Source organism: Chiloscyllium plagiosum, unplaced genomic scaffold, assembly GCF_037043375.1.
Source record: "Chiloscyllium plagiosum isolate Xiang-an unplaced genomic scaffold, Cpla_swu_hap1 HiC_scaffold_47, whole genome shotgun sequence".
Taxonomy (NCBI): Eukaryota; Metazoa; Chordata; class Chondrichthyes; order Orectolobiformes; family Hemiscylliidae; genus Chiloscyllium; species Chiloscyllium plagiosum.
Genome location: NW_028270185.1, coordinates 7382350 through 7399787, shown reverse-complemented (window position 1 = coordinate 7399787; position 17438 = coordinate 7382350). Strand labels below are relative to the sequence as shown.

The following is a 17438-nucleotide window of genomic DNA, read 5'->3' as shown; positions in this document are numbered from 1 at the left end:
CTCTGTTGTCCGGTGTCCTCCGATGTCCGGTGTCCTCCGATGTCCGGTGTCCTCCGATGTCCGGTGTCCTCCGATGTCCGGTGTCCTCCGATGTCCGGTGTCCTCCGATGTCCGGTGTCCTCCGATGTCCGGTGTCCTCCGATGTCCGGTGTTCTCCGTTGTCCGGTGTTCTCCGTTGCTAATTCAGTTCTTCTTCCTTAATCTGCGTGCTGTTCAGTTATTTAATGGAGATTTTGTAGACCGAGGGTCATTTTCTGTGGAGGTTATATTAGTCCTGTTTGGGTTTAAGCTGCTTTTGCCAAATCACTTCCACGTTCTCAGAGGTAAGATTTATATTCCCTGTGATACTTTTGTAAGAACTGTTTGTTTTACTCTTTCACGGGATGTACATTTATTGCCCATCCCTAATTGCCCTTGAACTGAATGGCCACGGCAGAGGGTACTTGCAAGTCAACTGCACTGCTGAGAGTCTGGAGTCACATGTAGGCCAGCCCAGGTAAGAATGGTGGATTTTTTGTTCCTATAAGACATTATTGAACCAGGTGTTTTGTTTTTAAACTCCCATCACTGTTGGTTGTCATGGTCACCATGATGTTTGTATTCCAGATCTTAGTACTTAATCTTAATTTTACCAACTGGCATGGTGGGGTTTGACCCACGTCTGTAAGAGGAATAGCCTGGCCCTGTGGGTTAATAGTCTACTGCACAATTTGCCCCGCCCCAAAACCTGCATTGCTGTGCAATCTCTTTTAACTTCAGGATACCCCAAAGCCCGTTAAAGCACATGGAATACTTCTGAAATGTAGTCGCTGTTGTGCCATAGGAAACACAACCAATTTGTGCACACCAAGCGCCCACACTCAGTGAGCCATCAAGTTCATCAGTTTTTCTTTGAAGGTATGTCTTGACCCTTTGATCTTAAATGGGTTTTTTTTCTTGTTCAGGGGACAGTTTCCCTTTCACTCCAGCTCCCTGAGCCCTGGAACCTTCCTCTAAAAGATATCCCATATAACCAGGGATACATCAAGAAAATTTGGTAATTATCTGAAGGGAAGAAATTTGCAGAGATGGTGAGATTTAGTTACTCCCTTGTAGAAGGCCTGCACAGACAATGGACAACTGGCTGCCTCCTGACTGCCTCTTGATTCTATAAGTGAGGAAGATTCCGACCAGCTGTTGGGACGGGCAACAGTCCTGGTCCACAAGAGGCAAAAAAGAATCCCTTTTGAGAGTCTGGTGCTGGAAAAGCACGGCCGGTCAGGCAGCATCCAAGGAGCAGGAGAGTCGACATTTGGAGTACTAGCTCTTCATCAGGAATGAGGCTTGTGGACCCACAAATCCTCGGATGCTGCCTGACTTGCTGTGCTTTTCCAGCACCATACTCTCGACTCTGATCTCCAGCATCTGCAGTCCTCACTTTCTGCCAGGAAAGCATCCCTTCCCACTTCAAAAACAGAGAGTAGCAGCCAGAAAATTGGCAAGCACGGGAGTTAACTGAAAGTGGTGGCAAATCAGAGAAATTAAATGGAGCGAAGGAAAATTCTAGTCCCCAAGTAAGGGCGGTAACTAGAAATAAGAGGGGACTTGGCGGATAAGTTTGTTGAGGGAGCAGAGCTTAAATGTTGGCAGCTGCTACCTGTTTATATTTCATCGTGTTTACTGGCCCACACACTGGGCGTTTGAAACAGAAGCTAAACACTGAACAGGAGTATTTCAAGTTAGGGCAGAGAGAAGGGATGAGAGGAGACAAAATAGTATGTAGTTATGAAATTAGATGAACTGAGAAGCACTGATTAAATACTTGACAGGAGGCTGGTAGTTTGACCAATCCATTGCAACACTGATCCATAGTAACCATTAGCCTGGGACACGGGAAAACTCCCCTGCTCTTCCAAGTGGGTGCCATAGAAGATTTTATGTTCACTTGAGGACAGAAATCACCTCTGTTTGTCTGCTGTGCAACTGTGCTGCACTCCTTCATACTTGCATGGGCAGGTCAGTCTAGATGATGTGCTCAAGTCTGTGAAAGTTGGGAGGGGAGGGGCTGTACTGGAATCCTAAACCTGTGTACAAGTGCTACCACATGAGCTGATGTACATTGAGCTGGTGTTCAGTTGTGTTTTGGCAATAAGTTACTGACTCACAGTTGGCACCATGATGAAATCTAATCCCATTAGACGAACTGACACAGAGAACTGGGGAGAAAAATGCAAATAGCACAAAAGTGAGCAAAAATGAGGGGGGGGGGTTGAAAAAGGAGGATTAGACAGCACACAATTAGTTGAGAATAAATTCAGATAATCTTTTGAAAGTAAGAAAAGAGCATCCACTGATCAGAGGTCATTTCATCCGTTCCACTTCTTTGCTGCCTTTTCTTTATCCCTCTACCGTCACTACCCTACCTTTCTCCATCTATTCTCCTTCCACCAGAATGTTTTGCCACAAGGACTGCATTCCTGTCCTATTGGTATCTTGCCCATGCAGCCATACAATGCCTTTTACTGTCAGCTTTGACTGAGTGGTCGTTCTTTCATCTCTGAGGCGCATGGATGTTAGGTCAAATCCCCACTTGGAGACTGGAGCACTAAAATCAAGGTTGACACCTCAGTGCAGTGCTGAGGGAGTATTGAACTGTCAGTGGGGTCATCTTTTGGATGAGACATGAACCCATCTGCCATCTCGGGTGAACCCCAAAGATCTCACTGCCACTGTTTTGCAGAGTTCTCCCTGATGTGTTGGCCAATTGTTATCATAAAATCAACATCACAAAACAGGTTATCTGGTGAAAATGTCATCCTGCGGATGCTGGAAATCTGAAATAAAAGCAGGACAGAAGAAACTCAGCAGGTCTGGCAGCACCTGTGGGCAGAGAAACAGAGTTAATGTTTAGAGTCTAGGATGACTTTTCTTCAGAACCTTTTCTCTCCACAGATGCTGACAGATCTCTGCTGCTCCAACTCTTCCTGTTTTCGTTTCAGGGTATGTTTGTGGGGGCTTGGTGTGCACACATATTGGTTTCCTCATCAGTGCTGACCACACCGTACTGGCTGTACAGCTGTTTGCGGTATCTGCTGGCTGTGAAGGCAGCTACAGAAGTCTCTGCAAATTCAGATTTTCTGCAGTTTGGCCTTGAGCTAGCTTGGTAGCTGAGCCCAACTGTGTCTCTGCACCAGATCAGTAAAGGATTTGGGGGTCTGCAGTGATGACTGAGGTAAGACTGTGGGCCAGAGTGAAGGCTGCCTGACTTTCTTTCATTCTCCTTTGTCCCTGTGTGACCTGGAAATATCGGGTCCAGTTGGATGGGTGTTGCCCTTGGTTGTGCTCCATGGACTCTGCACTGCGTAGGGTCAGTGACAGGCTGCAGGTAAATTTTGAGAGCTGGGCAAAGGGCTTTTGAAACATAAGTTGATGACAATAACAATGACATTCCTAGATCACAGGGTAGAGTTTGTTCTCTCTCCACTCTTGCAGGTAACCACGAAACAGACAACATGAACCAAATGTATGGCTTTGAGGGTGAGGTGAAAGCCAAATACACATCACAGATGTTTGAGCTCTTCAGTGAGGTCTTCCAGTGGCTGCCTTTGGCTCAGTGCATTAACAGTAAAGTATTGGTGAGTGGACACCTTTCTATTCTGTTGGGTGCTGATGGAATGGGGTGATATTATGGCTCCTTCTGCCAGTATATTTGAAGGTTGGAATGGGGTGAGGGGGCGGTGGAAAGTAGCCAATATGCTGCCTCCTAACCAATTTCTGAGCCGGTAGGATAAGGCAGAAGAAAGGTGATAGGGCACCTCAGCAGCTTTGACAGAGTGTGTTATCGATCAAGTAGATGGGGTAAACCCATGAGTTGGAGAGTGTACTATTCAGCATCCATCACCTCCCTCCCATTCCCAGCCCGGCCTGTCTAACATGACTACTCCACACCCTTTGTTGGAATCTCCCACCAACTCCATCCCCAAAATCCAGGAGACATCTTGTCTTCAGGGGGAATTTGCTGTAGTTCCACAGTGGTCACCACTGTGTCCTGGCCTTGCTGGGATTACCGAGCAGTTGTCTGGGGCTGGACTTGCGGTCTCTGAGGGGCAGAACAACCATTTGGCTGGGCTGATGTATTATCACTATGGGCCAGTCAGATTTCATACCAGTGGGATGCTGACTGATGTCACCCATGCGCTCCCCCCTCACTGACCTCCACCCATTCATTTCTTCACTTTCTACTGTTTTAAACAGAACTATAATCAGCAGAAGCAGCCCCTGAGGGACAAATCTAGCCTATTCCAACCTTTTCCTCATTAGACAATACACCTTAGTCCAGTAAGGCAGCTCTAAATTGCTTCCATCACATCCCTTTCCTCAAATAAGGCGTTCGATACAGTGTGTAGTCTGCCATATGTGGTCTTGCCAGTGCCCAATGTAGCACAAACATGACCTCCTACTTTTGCAATCCATTAGACTCAGTCATGCAGCACAGAAACAGGCCCTTTTGTCCAACTTGTCCGCACCGACCACATACTCTAACCTGACCGAGTCCCATTTACCACATTTGGCCCATATCCCTGTAAACCTCATCCTATTCGTGTACCCAGCAGACGTTGTCATTGTACCCGCTCCAGCAGCTTTCCTAATTGTTTGCCTGTACCTGCCCATAACCTTTTGTGATTCATGCACAAGGACACCCAGACACCATTCCATCTGAATGTTCTTGCTGTTGTGGGGATCTTTGAGATCTGCGTACAGCAGCAGCTTCCAGAAGCTGAAGCTATGCACCGACATGCCTGTCTGCGTGTGTGGGTTTCGCAGTAGTCATATCACTTAGAGGGAACATTGTACCCTGATCTCAGAAAACCCATCCCAGTCTTAAACAATTAAGCAAGTATGACTTCCTGGGGTAGAGAATTCACAGTGATTCACGTGAAATGGTTTCTCCTCTTCTCAGTCTGAAATGATCGGCCCCTTATCTTTGTCCCATGTTTTTGATTCTGAGACCAGTGCGACCAACCTCTTGGCTTCTACCCTGTCAAGCCCTGTCAGAATCCTGTCTGTTCCAGTTAACTTGCCTCTGGTTCTAAATTATTCCATTCACCGTATAATAGATAATGCACGGAGGACTCTTCAGCGAGGATGGTATAACCCTGGAAGACATCAAGAAGATTGATCGGAACCGACAGCCGCCAGATTCAGGTATGAAGTTGTAACCTGCGCATGATCAGTATTGATTAGTGTGTGCCCATGACCAGGTGATCTACCTGGGTCAGAATCTAATGGGAATCCCTGACAAGTCCTTAATTTGTTTGGGTGTGCAGCACAAAAGTAATTTCGGTTTTGTTTATTAAGCTGACCAGTTTCTAATAACTATGTTTTGTTTTTCAAGAAGATTAAACATAAAAATATAAAACATTCTCATTGCCGTTTTGAGGTAAATTTAAGCCCTTGAATATTGTATACTGAATAACGCACCTGATCATGTCAGACACATTTCACTCGCTCAGGTATACTTTACCAGTCACACACACTTGTCTCAGTTGCAAATTAGGCTTCTATATTCCATAAAACTGAGCAACATTTTTACACGTGAAAGGATGTAACGAGCTGAGTTTTGTTTTATTCCTCCTTTCCCTTGGTTTTCTGTCTTTCCCCCTGCTATTTATCTTCTTTACACCCTGCTGTCCTCTCCCTCCGGTTTCCATTATCTGGCTTATTACTGTTTCTCTACATTTCTAAACAAGACAAGGTCTTTTTCCCTGGGGTGGGGTGAGTCCAGAATAGAGGGCATGGATTTAGGGTGAGAGGGAAAAAATTTAAAAGGGACCTAAGGTGCATCGTTTTCACGGAGAGGGTGGTGTGTGTATGGAATGAGTTGCCAGAAGAAATGGTGGAGGCTGGTACAATTACAATATCTAGAAGGCATCTGGATGGGTATATGAATAGGAAGGGTTTAGAGGGATATTGGTCAAGTGCTGGCAAATGGGAATGAATTAGGTTAGGATATCTGGTCGGCATGGACGGGTTGATCCAAAGGGTCTCTTTCCCTGCTGTGCAGCTCTGTCTTTAATTGTTCTCATTTCCTGTGTTTTGCAACAGGTCCAATGTGTGATTTGCTCTGGTCAGATCCACAGCCTCAGGTAAGAGTTCAGACTCCGACATACTGCTTTCGGATCTGAGTGGTGTCCTATCTTTTAAAAACTTGGACCATATTTTGCTGAACATGTGGGGTTAGGGATCGTCAAAGCTTTGGTCATAAATTAAGAAGATGGATGGGATTTTATCTTGGCAAGTGGCCTGCTGTCTCTGAGTTCTGTGTGTCTCGACATTTGGAAAGGGCAGTTAGTGGAGTCACCTCATTTAATGGACAGAGCACAAAGTGGAACACCAAGTTTGGTTATTTATTATCAGCCAGAGATAATAGTGAAGTTAGGGGATCTCTATTTCAAACTTTTGCTCAGTCATTGAAGATATTCAATAATGTGATTTTTTTTTGGTGTTTGGGGACTGTGAAGAGCTGGAATTGAGGCCATGGCCGTATCAGAAATGATCACATTGAATGGCAGAGCATGTTCCTGGGGTTGAATGGCCTACTCCTCTAATTTCTTATGTTCTAACCCATTGAGACACCCACAACATCCACCCAATTTGACGTTGCTAAACAAAATGCATTGATTGGCGGATGCTAGCTAAATTTGATCTCTGTTCTCAGGAGCTCAGATGACTAAGAGGCAATCGCAGTGGACTCAAGAATCCGTAAAGGTTCAATTGGATAGGCAGTGATTTTTCTTTTTCCCCCCTGCTGTGTGGGAAATCTAAAACAGTCTCAGGATAAGGGGGACTGATCATTCAGGATTGAAATTGGGAGAATTACTTCAAACAGGTGGTGGTGAATCTTGAAGTTCTCCACCAAGATGTTGTGGATGTTGCATTGTTGAATATGTTTGGAGCTGGGATAGACAGATTATTGGTCTTCGGAAATCAAGGACAGTAAATGTGATAGTGACGTTGATGCCCAAGATCAGCCATGATCATATCAAATGATGGACCTTACTTAAGGGGCCGAATGTTCTACTCCACGTACTATGCCATGGTCTTGAGCTGGGGTGATGGTTCAAGCTGAGGCCTCTCGAGATGCTGCACCAGACACAGTTTTCTCAATTGGCTGCACCAATAAAACCCAGACACCAAACTGGTGCTCCGTGCTCCGTCACTCATGGCTCTAGTTTTTGCCCTGAGTGAAAGTCCCCATTTCCGTTGCCTTTTCTAGAACGGGAGGTCAGTCAGCAAGCGTGGCGTCAGCTGCCAGTTTGGTCCAGATGTCACTAGCCGATTCCTGGAAGAGAATAAATTGGATTATATCATCAGGAGCCATGAGGTGAAACCAGACGGCTATGAGGTTACACATAACGGCAAATGTATCACTGTGTTTTCAGCGCCAAATTATTGGTAAGTATTCAAAAGAACATAGTTTTCTATAGTTATGATTCCAGCTGATGGTAATACTGGGAGAGTCAGTTTCTAGAGTGTATCCTGGCTCAACAGAGTTCGTCTTTTGTATTAATTTTGCAATTTGTTTAGTATTGTCAGTTACTGATAATATTCACATGAGACTGCTAATGCACTTTACGCAAAAGAATGCAAGTGGGGAAAAAATGTGCTGGAACAAATTTGAACAGAAACTTCTCAGCAACAGCAAAAAGAAAGGGTCAGTCCTTTTCCCCCAGCAATATGCTTTACAACCCCGATCGCTTCTATCTCCACTTGGAGATTTCTTACTCGACTGATGAGGTCACAAGCATTTCCTTCCACCAGCTCAATGTAGTTTTCTCCACCTATCCCTGTGACACACAAGACATGGGGCTAAATCGCTATTTTCTTCTCACTGAACTGTAATGACAGTTTAAAACTAATTTTGAGCTCTCATGGCCTGCAGTTTCCACAAGTATTAAACTGCCCTTCTGCTAGAATGGGTATTTCCTTCTGAACTCAAAACTGCCTAAGATCCCTGGCCATCTACCTCTGTCGATCATAAGAGTTCAGTTTTGTAAAACATGATCTCCCCAGCTGGTTTGCTAGTCATTTAACTTAATTCAGACGTTTGCTTGGAAAGGGTGTTTCAAACTCACTGTTCGACAAATGATTGTCTGACATTTTTTTTAAAAAAAGACCTTCACAGAACTAAAACCATAACTCCATTTTAATTCCACTTTGGAAATAAATTCCCAAACGACAATAACGTGTTATAAATATGGGGATGGCGATGGCTGCCTTTAACTATTAATCGAGAGACCCAGATAATGTCCCGGGGACCTGGGTTCAAATCCCACCACAGCAGAAGGTGAAATTCGAATTAAAATAAATAAAAATCTGGAATTAAGAGTCTAATAATGACCATGAATCGGTTGCCAATTGTTGGAAAAAAACCATTTGGTTAACTGATGTCCTTTAAGGGAAGGAAACTGCCATCCTCACCTGGTCCGGCCTACACGTGACTCCAGACCCACAGTAGTGTGGCTGACTCTTTTTAAAAAAAAAATAAAAATAATCTGTCCTCTGGGTAATTAGGGAAGAGCCATAAATGCGGGTCTGGCTAGCAACACCCTCATTCAGATAATGAATTTTTAAAAAAGTAATACTTTCTCAGAAGAGTCAGTTTCTAGAATCAAACTGGCTCAAATAGAGTCTAAGTTTGTTTTTTAAAAATTACTAATTATTAATCTATCACAGGCGAAGGCTATTTGGCCAGTCTTGTCACCCCCAGCTCTGTGCTAGAACAATTCAAACCTAATCCCACTGCCTTGTGGTCTCCCCACTGCATTGCCTTCTCTGTGTTGAAAGAGAAGGTGGGGAGAAATGTTTGCCTTGGCAGGAGGATTAGTAACCAGTGAACACAGATTTAAGATCATTGACAACAGAACCAGAGAGGGGAGATGGGATTTCTCTTACATCACCTGTGATCGTGAATGTGCTACCTAAGATGGCAGTAGAAGCAGAATCGATCAGCTAACGAAAGGGAATTGGATAGGTTACTTAAAGGGAAGATGATGGTGCAGTCGTGGAGAAGGAACAAGGAGGACTGCCACAATTTGAACTAACTTCAAAGAACTGGCACAAGCTCAATGGGCCACGTGGGAAAGTTTACCTGATGAAGGAGCAGTGCTTTGAAAGCTCTCGGTTCCGTGATCGGTCAATAAACACACACAATCAGTCTGGTTCTTTAAGACTTCACTCTTGATTTCTTCATATGCTTGGCCCAGAGCATCCGGGAACACACAAGTTGAGCACTTCTGCATTCCTCAGAGGAGCTGCATACATGATTTAAAACAAAGACATTTTTATACTTTTCTTAAAGAAGGGCCATGATCGCATAGTACATTCAAACGATTACCAATCCATACACGACACTACTTTATTTGGCAGTTACTTGGCCCAATGATATTTCCTGGGAACCAACTTTATTTTCCAACGCTAAGGCCACCCTTATCTCACGAATCGAGCCACTGCACCTGACCCGAAGGTCATTAAGGATGGCTAGCAATGTCATATCTAGTCAAGTTATTTCTATGCTTTAAAGGGCGCATGGTGTGCTAACCTCTATTGAAGCAGACTGTGGTTAATCACTTATGCAGCTAAAGCAGAACTAGCAGTTAGTAACTTAAAAGCCATTTTATGCAGCTTTAGCAGAATTGTCAATTTGCAGCCGAGAAGTCATTTTGTCATGTTATTTGCACCGAGAAGCCATCTTGTTACCATCTAGGTTAAGAGCATCTGTTAAATGGTTGCCCCTGACTACAAGTAGTCACCTCAACCTGTGTTCAGGTTTCAGCTCCTCATTATGGGAATGAAAAGAGTAGCTTTCTTTTCAAATTTATTTATGAAAAGTGTGCAAGGTCAGCAATTGTTGTCCATCCCCTAGTTACCTTAGAACCAAGACCAGAGTTTGACCACATAGAGTCGAGGTAAGTGATCAGATTGGAAACCAAGGAGCGTACACTCACCTTAGGGCCTACAATCTAAAGCCTATCATTCATCAATTTAAAATTCATCAATTGGAAACGCTGTCTTAACATAAGTTATGGTGTATTGGTGAGAGGGTTTTGGGCTTTTAATGAGTTCGCTGTTGAATCAACCATGTTGTGGGTCTGAAATCTCGCTTAGGTCAAACAGGACGAGGACAGTAGATTTCCTTCCCTAAAGGACATAAGTGAGCCAGATATTTCTATTTTACAGCAGTCAAAGGTAGTTTCACAGTCACTATAAATATTTTGTTTTATTCTTTAATTTTAAGTTCTCCCACTTGCCATGGTGGGCCTGTGCTCCTAGAGCATTGGCCTGGGCCTCTGCATTACTAGCCCAGTGGCACTACCATGGCATCATTGTCTTTCCCCCCTAAACGCAGTTCATCAAACCTGATCCACAGGTTAGGGTGGATTGGCCATGCTAAATTACCCATAGTGTCCAGGGATATCCAGGCTATATGGATTAGCCATGGAAAATGCAGGGTTACAGGGATAGGGTAGCGGGATTGGATCTGTGTGGGATCCACTGAGGGTCAATGTGGACTCAATGGGCTGAATGGCCTGCTTCCTCACTCTAGAGATTCTATTCTGTTCTGATCTATTGTATTTATTAGAGCCATGATTAAACACCATCTCCTCCCTTCCCTTCCACAACTTGTTATCCCGGAGCAACCTCCTGTGATTTAACATTGCGTCGAGTTATCAGTATGTGCTGTACATACCAGTGCATGTTTGCTGTCTCTTCCTTTGCATTGCAATTGCCTGTGTCTGAATCATTATCTCTTAATGATTGCTCTTTCTGTCTCAGTGATCAGATGGGAAACCAAGGAGCGTACATTCACCTCACGGGCTCTGATCTAAAGCCCATCTTCCATCAATTTAAAACTGTGGTAAGTTCAGAGTGGAAACGCTGTCTTAGTGAAAGTTGTGGAGTATTAGAGCTGACCGGTGGCAGGGGAGTTGGGCTTGAGGTCAGGGAAAGGGTGCCGAGCCAGCAGTAGGAACAGATGGACAGTCGGGTGGGCAAGGAGGGGAGTGGGGTTCAGGGACCTAACAGAATGTTTGCAGGGGACAGCCTGGATGGAGGGCCAAGTTCATGGCACCAAGAGACAGGAGATGTGGTTGATTCAGAAGCACCGTCAAACTTGGTTTGTGCAGCTTAATCATGTACAAAAGCACTAAGAGGGTGCAAGGTTGCACCATTTTAATTTAATGGAAACAAATTGAGTAAAAGAAACTGCATAAGGATGATTTCAACAGGAAAGTATGAGCTCAAGGAGATGGTGTGTATGTGGGGGCTGATATACTGGGGAGTATGTTTTATCTGAGTAATGCCCTGTTTCTCTCTCTTCCAGCCTCACCCGAATGTTAAGCCAATGGCGTATGCGAACTCACTACTGCAGATGGGGATGATGTAGCATCCATGCATCTGGTTTGGACAGTATTCCCTCCCGTGGTGGGTGGGGCATCAGGGTTTAATTTAATCTTCCTCACTAACTACCATCTCCGAACCAAGTCTCCCGCCTTCCCTGGGCCCTCGCTGACTTGGGTTCTCTCTGAGTGCAGGGTCCTCCTGGTACGGAGAGGCAAACGTGCGTGACGCCTGCACTCTCATGCACACAGTAACAACATGGCGTGCCCTTACAAGCATGGTCCCTGATCAAGTTCTTAATATCTAGATCAGTTAGGCTCTGCAGAATAAATTAATTTAAATTCCTTACCTGCTGTAGTTTTTCTTTCAACTTCCAGAGGGGAACAGTTCTATGACTGACTGTTTTCAACCGCTTCTTAATGAACAGAGGGATAGTAAAGATGATCTGTGGTCTCTGATTGGCTGCTCGATCCCCCAGATTCTCCTTTGTTTGCAGTCACCCTCAATCAGAACCTGCTCCGCGGTGTTCCAAAGGCAAAACCGCGAGATCTCAAAATGTAAACACGTTAATTGCGATTGACCGTGGCTTTACACAGGGCAAGAAGCACATTGGCAAAACTAGCTTCCAGTTTCATATTGTTACTCTTGTGCGTGTTTGTGCAACCTACTCAGCCCTGGGGCAGTCAAGCTGTGGCCTGTCATTTCCCCCTCCTAACCAGACAACGTGAACCCCCTACAAGCACGTTTCCCCATCTCCCAACTGGCATCCGGATTTTTCACACGTGTCCATCTTTCCCTCCTGGCTGACTTATGCTGTTTGAATTTTGCTGGGATTGTTCCTGGGCTGTTCACCATCAAAAGTCGGAATCGCTCTGGACCAGCAGTTTATCGGCGATTGCAAATCTGATAGGGAGGTAAAGGTTCTGTGCTTTCTCGGCCAGTGAACGGACTGGAAAGCCTAAACCACCTGCAGGTTCCAGTGTAGTATTGTGTGTCTCACTGGGAAAGGGATGTTGGAGAAGGCCAAAGAGCTCAATTCATGAAAGACAGACTTGGGAGAACGTTTGATCCAGTGCAAACTCACTTTTTGTGGGGGTGGTTGCAGAAGATGCAATAACCTGGGAGCGGACCAGTACGTTTACTCCATCCTCTTCAGTGCAGTTGAGCAGCTGTGATCCACTAAGAGAGATATTCCCATCGCACCTTTCAGCACCTGGAGATGTGTCCCAAAAGCCCTGTATGGCCAGTAAGGTAAAATTTGAAGTGCAGTTATGGTTGTAAGAAATACAGCAGCCAACTTGTACACACAAAGCTCTAGCAAAGAGACAGGTACATAAGAAATAAGATCAGAAATGGGCCAATCAGTCCATCGAGCCTACTCTACTATTCACTAAGATGGTGGCTGATCTTGCATCTCCATTGCACCTCCCCATATTCTTGGATTTACTTTGTATCCGGAAAAATCTATTGATCCCAATCTTGAGTGTTCTCCCGTTTGTATGGATTCCAAAAATGCGATTTAACTTGTCCCGATTCATAGAGATTAAAATCGCAAGATAATCTATGATGCCTGCAGGACTGAGTGGTCATTTGACCCGTGTCCACTTGTCCGTGCAGAAAGCACCTCTAGTTTCTTCCCCTTTCCAATATCCAGCTGCTCTTTTCAACACTTAATTCTCCTATTCAGTAAGAACAAAATACTGCAGATGGTAGAAATCTAAAGTGAAAACTGAAAATGATTGAAAAACTTAGCCAGTCTTGCAGGATCTGAGGAGGATTAATGTTTGGTTCCTGGACTCAAAACCTGCTGAGTTTCTCCAACATTTTCTGTTTTTGTTTTTATACATGATCCTCTGCTGCTCTCTCTTATGGTTATTCTACCCCCACCCCCCCCCACCCCCCCTCCCCCCGGTTCCCCTCCACTACAACAAACCGAGGGCTGGAATCCTGGTTTTCTGTCTGTACACATTCCCGACAGCCTCACCTAATGCTCCTGTGATTGAAACCTCCCAGACCATTTCTCAATCAAGTCCATCCATGTGTGATCACTTAGTCTTCAACACATGGATACGCCCCCACACCTCCCAACACACACAACTCTCCTCTGCATAGACCAGCCCTCCCAAACACACACACACATATACGATCCGTGCAGTTTTATTTTCCCCAGAACAGTCACTGCAGTACACTTAGGAAAAGCCAGTTAAGAAGGAGGAAGACCCAAGGAGTCTCATATCCATCATGAAGCAGATAGGGATTGGAGTTGACTCTTTGTTCCCTTGTTCCTGTGCTTAGCCCAGCGCCCCCATGTCTGGGTGTCCTCTAACCATGCCTTCAGTGACCTCCAGTACTGAGGCGGTTTTGTGACTCTGCCCTCAAGTGAAAACTGCACCATACTTGGAGCATTTGCTAAAATGAATAATGACAGAAGCAGCTGGAATGTTTGGGGAATATTACCTAGATGTCTGTCAGCACAGGGAGAACACTGATCTGGGATGGAATAAGGTGTATGCCTGTTTCAAGAGAAGCAATTCTCTTTAAGATATTTGTGTGATGTTGCCAATCCTCTGTTGCTCAAGCCTACTTGCCCCCCTGTAGGCTGCGGTCCGTGTGGTATCAGTGTACCTTCAGTGCTGTTTGACAGAGCTTCCCAGAAATTTGACCCTTAAAAAAACAGTATTGAGAGACCTGTATGTATTGATGTTCCCTCATGCCTGGTAACCCCTCTGGCAGCTGGAGGCCACCAATTCAGGCAGTTGTGACGGGAAGTGAAAACAACACCTGTTCTGGATCAGCTGAGTGAAAATCTCTTCGGTTGGCACCCAACACTCCGCAATTTGTCACCGCCTCCCTTTTGCTGAATAACTTCAGATCCTCCTGTCAACTGTTAATAATCCTTCTGGATATTGTTAACATCCATGTTACAAGGGGAGACCTCCTCCAGTGGGGAATGTGACAATCATTCTGAGCTTCTAGAAAGTCAGACAGCATTTCCCTTATGAAAATGGCATGACCATTTCCCTCCTGAGATTTCCCAACGCACCAGGGAAGTGCTCTGGTTGTTACGAACGCACAATCATGGTTTCTCCGAACGGTGAGGGAGCAGTGGCCAACGCAGTGTGCATTGCATTTCCTCTTGTTTCTGCCAAGCTGAGTGGTTTGGTGTTCTTTTTTTGGCACACTCATAATTGCAAAGCCAAGTTTGATCTGCAGGCAAAGGGGCCTTCGGACTCACCGTGCTGTCAGTTTTGATCTTGGGTTTGGATTGAGATGGTTGGGGGGAGACTTGACAACCTGGTGCTCAGTTTAGGCACAAAGAGTTTTATAATTGTGTGTGTTTGCCATCAGAATGTCACTGTCAAATAAAAATTTATTCAAATGTTAGAATTCTGAATTATATTTAATGACAATGTGCATTGTGGTGTTTGAAGGCTTGTGACTTCCTGAAGATTGTATTTGCCAGGAGGAAGCAGTATGTTGAATAAAGTAAAGGTTGCAGGAAACCCTGTGTTGTCTGAGTCCTTGGGAAATGGTCAGTTTGAGTGGGTCAGGTGGTCACCTTGTCTAACCCTAGCTCCTCAATGTCTTCCTTAACCTCCTGACTTGCCTGTTCCAACACAGCCCAGGCAGTTCCCCCCATGCTCTGCCCCTGCAAACTGGAGGTCACTGAAGCTCTGCTGTCTGCTGTATTCTGCTCACTGTCACACTGTGCTCACTGATTCCTGCTTAAGCAGTGCTTGGGTTTCAAAATTCTCTTCCTTGTTTTAAACTCCTTCCATGACATTTTTCCCTCCCATCTCTAATCTCCTCCAGCTCCAGTGCACACTGAAATATTTGCCACTGGAGGACCCTGATTTTAATTATTCCATTACTGAAGTGCCTTCAGTTGCCTGGGCTTCATGCTGTGCAATTCCCATCCTTAATTTTCATCATTTCTCTCTCTCTCCCACTTAAAGATGCAGCTTAAAATCTGACTGAGCGAGTTTTTATTTACCATTTGAAGCATCAGAGCATGGTTTGCTGCATTAAAGGTGTAATATTGCGTTGCGTGGGCTGACTGGCCTTCTGCACTGGAACACTTCTGTGGAAGGGCAGCACAATGGCTGTGGGTTGGCACTGCTGCCCCCCCCCCCCCCCCCCCCCCCCTGTGCCAGGGACCCGGGTTCGATTACACCCTTGGGTGACTCTGTGGAGTTTGCACATTCTCCCCGTGTCTGTGTCAGTTTCTGCTGGGTGCTCCGGTTTCCTCCCACAGTCCAAAGACGTAAAGGTTGGGTGGATTGGCCATGCTAAATTGCAAGTACAAGTGAGGACCTCAGATGCTGGAGATTAGAGTTGAGGGTATGGTGCTGGAAAAGCACAGCAGGTCAAGCAGCATCAAAGAAGCAGGAAAATCGACATTTTGGGCAAAAGCCCTTCATCAGGAATGGGGATATGTGGGAGGTGCTGAGAGATAAATGGGAAGTTGGGGGGGAAGGTAGCTGAGTGCACAATAGGTGGATGAAGGTGGGGGTAAAGGTGATAGGTCAGAGGGGAGGGTGGAGCAGATAGGTGGGAAGGAAGATTGACAAGTCATGAGGGGGGTGCTGAGCTGGAAGGTTGGAACTGGGATAAGGTGGGAGGAGGAGAAATGAGGAAACTGGTGAAATCCACATTGATGCCCTGGTGTTGGAGGATCCTGAGGCAGAAGATAAGGTGTTCTTCCTCCAAGCATTGAATGGTCAGGGAGTGGTGATGGAGGAGGCCCAGGACCTGCATGTCCTCGGAGTGAGCGGGGGAGTTGAAGTGTTTAGCCAGGGGGCGGTGGGGTTGGTTGGTTTGGGTGTCTTGGAGATGTTCTCTGAAGCGCTCTGCAATTAGGTGTCCTGTCTCCCCAATGTAGAGGAGACCACATCGGGAGCAACGGATACAATAAATGACCTGTGTGGAAGCGCAGGTGAAACTTTGATGGATGTGGACAACTCCTTTGGGGTGGGGGGGAGGAGAGAAAGGTGTCCAAGGATATGTAGGTTAGGTTGGTTAGCCATGGAAAATGCAAGGTTATAGGGTAGGGGGATGGCTTGTTTCCACACTCTGGATTCTGAGTTATGCTAAATTAATCAATTTGCCAGCATTTGGCTCATATCCCTCTAACCCCTTTCTATTCATGTACCCGTCCAGATACTTTTCAGATGTTGCAATCAACCCTATCTATGCATTTCATAATTTTATAACAAAAACAGAAATTGCTGGAAAAGCTCAGCAGGTCTGGCAGCATCTATGCAGAGAAATCAAAGTTAACGCTTCAGGTCCGATGCCCTTCCACAGAACTCAACTCCGGTTCTGAGGAAGGGTCACCGGACCTGAAATGTTAACTCCGATTTCTCAGGTGCTGCCAGACCTGCTGGGTTTTTCCAGCAACTTGTCGTAAATCAGAAACAAAAACACATCTGCAGTTCTTTTGGTTTTCAGAATTTTATAGATTTCTATAAAGTGTCCCCTCAGCTGCTGTCACCACTCCAGAGAAAATAACTTGAGTATGCCTAGCCTTTCCTTGTAGCTCATACCTGCCAATCCAGGCAGCATCCTGGTAAACCTCTTCTGCACCCCCTCTCCAAAGGCTCCACATCCTAATGCTAGGATATGCCTGTACCCTCTGGAGCTTGAGAATTCGAGGTAACCAATTGTAACATGTAAGAGTCCTGAGGGGACTTAATCAGGTGGATGTGGAAAGAATGTTTCCTGTTGTAGTTTAAAAATAAAATGAGGAAACTCTTGGAAGGTTATGGGTCTTTGGAATTTCTTTTCTCCAAAAGGTAGTGAATTTTAAACATTTTTAAGGTAGGGAGAGATTCTTGATGACCAAAGGAATGAATAATTATTGGGGGATTTGCAGAAATACGGAGTTGAGGTTAAAATCAAATCGGCCATGATTGTGTTGAAGGGGGGAGCAGGCCACAAGGGGCTGAGTGGCCTACTGTTGTTCATTGTTTGTGTGCGCACCCCTGAAATGGGGCTACACGTGACTCCAGACCCACAGCAACATGATTGACTCATAACTACCCTCTGTAATGGCTGAA

At 45.3% G+C, this 17438-nt stretch overlaps 1 protein-coding gene across 1 annotated transcript in view; it reads left to right on the top strand.

Moving 5' to 3' along the window:
• Positions 1-14882, top strand: part of ppp5c (protein phosphatase 5, catalytic subunit) — a 46267-nt gene extending 31385 nt beyond the window's left edge. The window contains exons 7-13 of the mRNA XM_043680841.2: positions 218-323; positions 3472-3614; positions 5097-5184; positions 6085-6125; positions 7256-7434; positions 10816-10897; positions 11363-14882. Coding sequence (XP_043536776.1) covers positions 218-323; positions 3472-3614; positions 5097-5184; positions 6085-6125; positions 7256-7434; positions 10816-10897; positions 11363-11425 — 702 coding nt within the window. The 3' untranslated portion in view covers positions 11426-14882. The remainder of the gene's footprint in view (positions 1-217; positions 324-3471; positions 3615-5096; positions 5185-6084; positions 6126-7255; positions 7435-10815; positions 10898-11362) is intronic.
• Positions 14883-17438: the final 2556 nt, after the last annotated feature.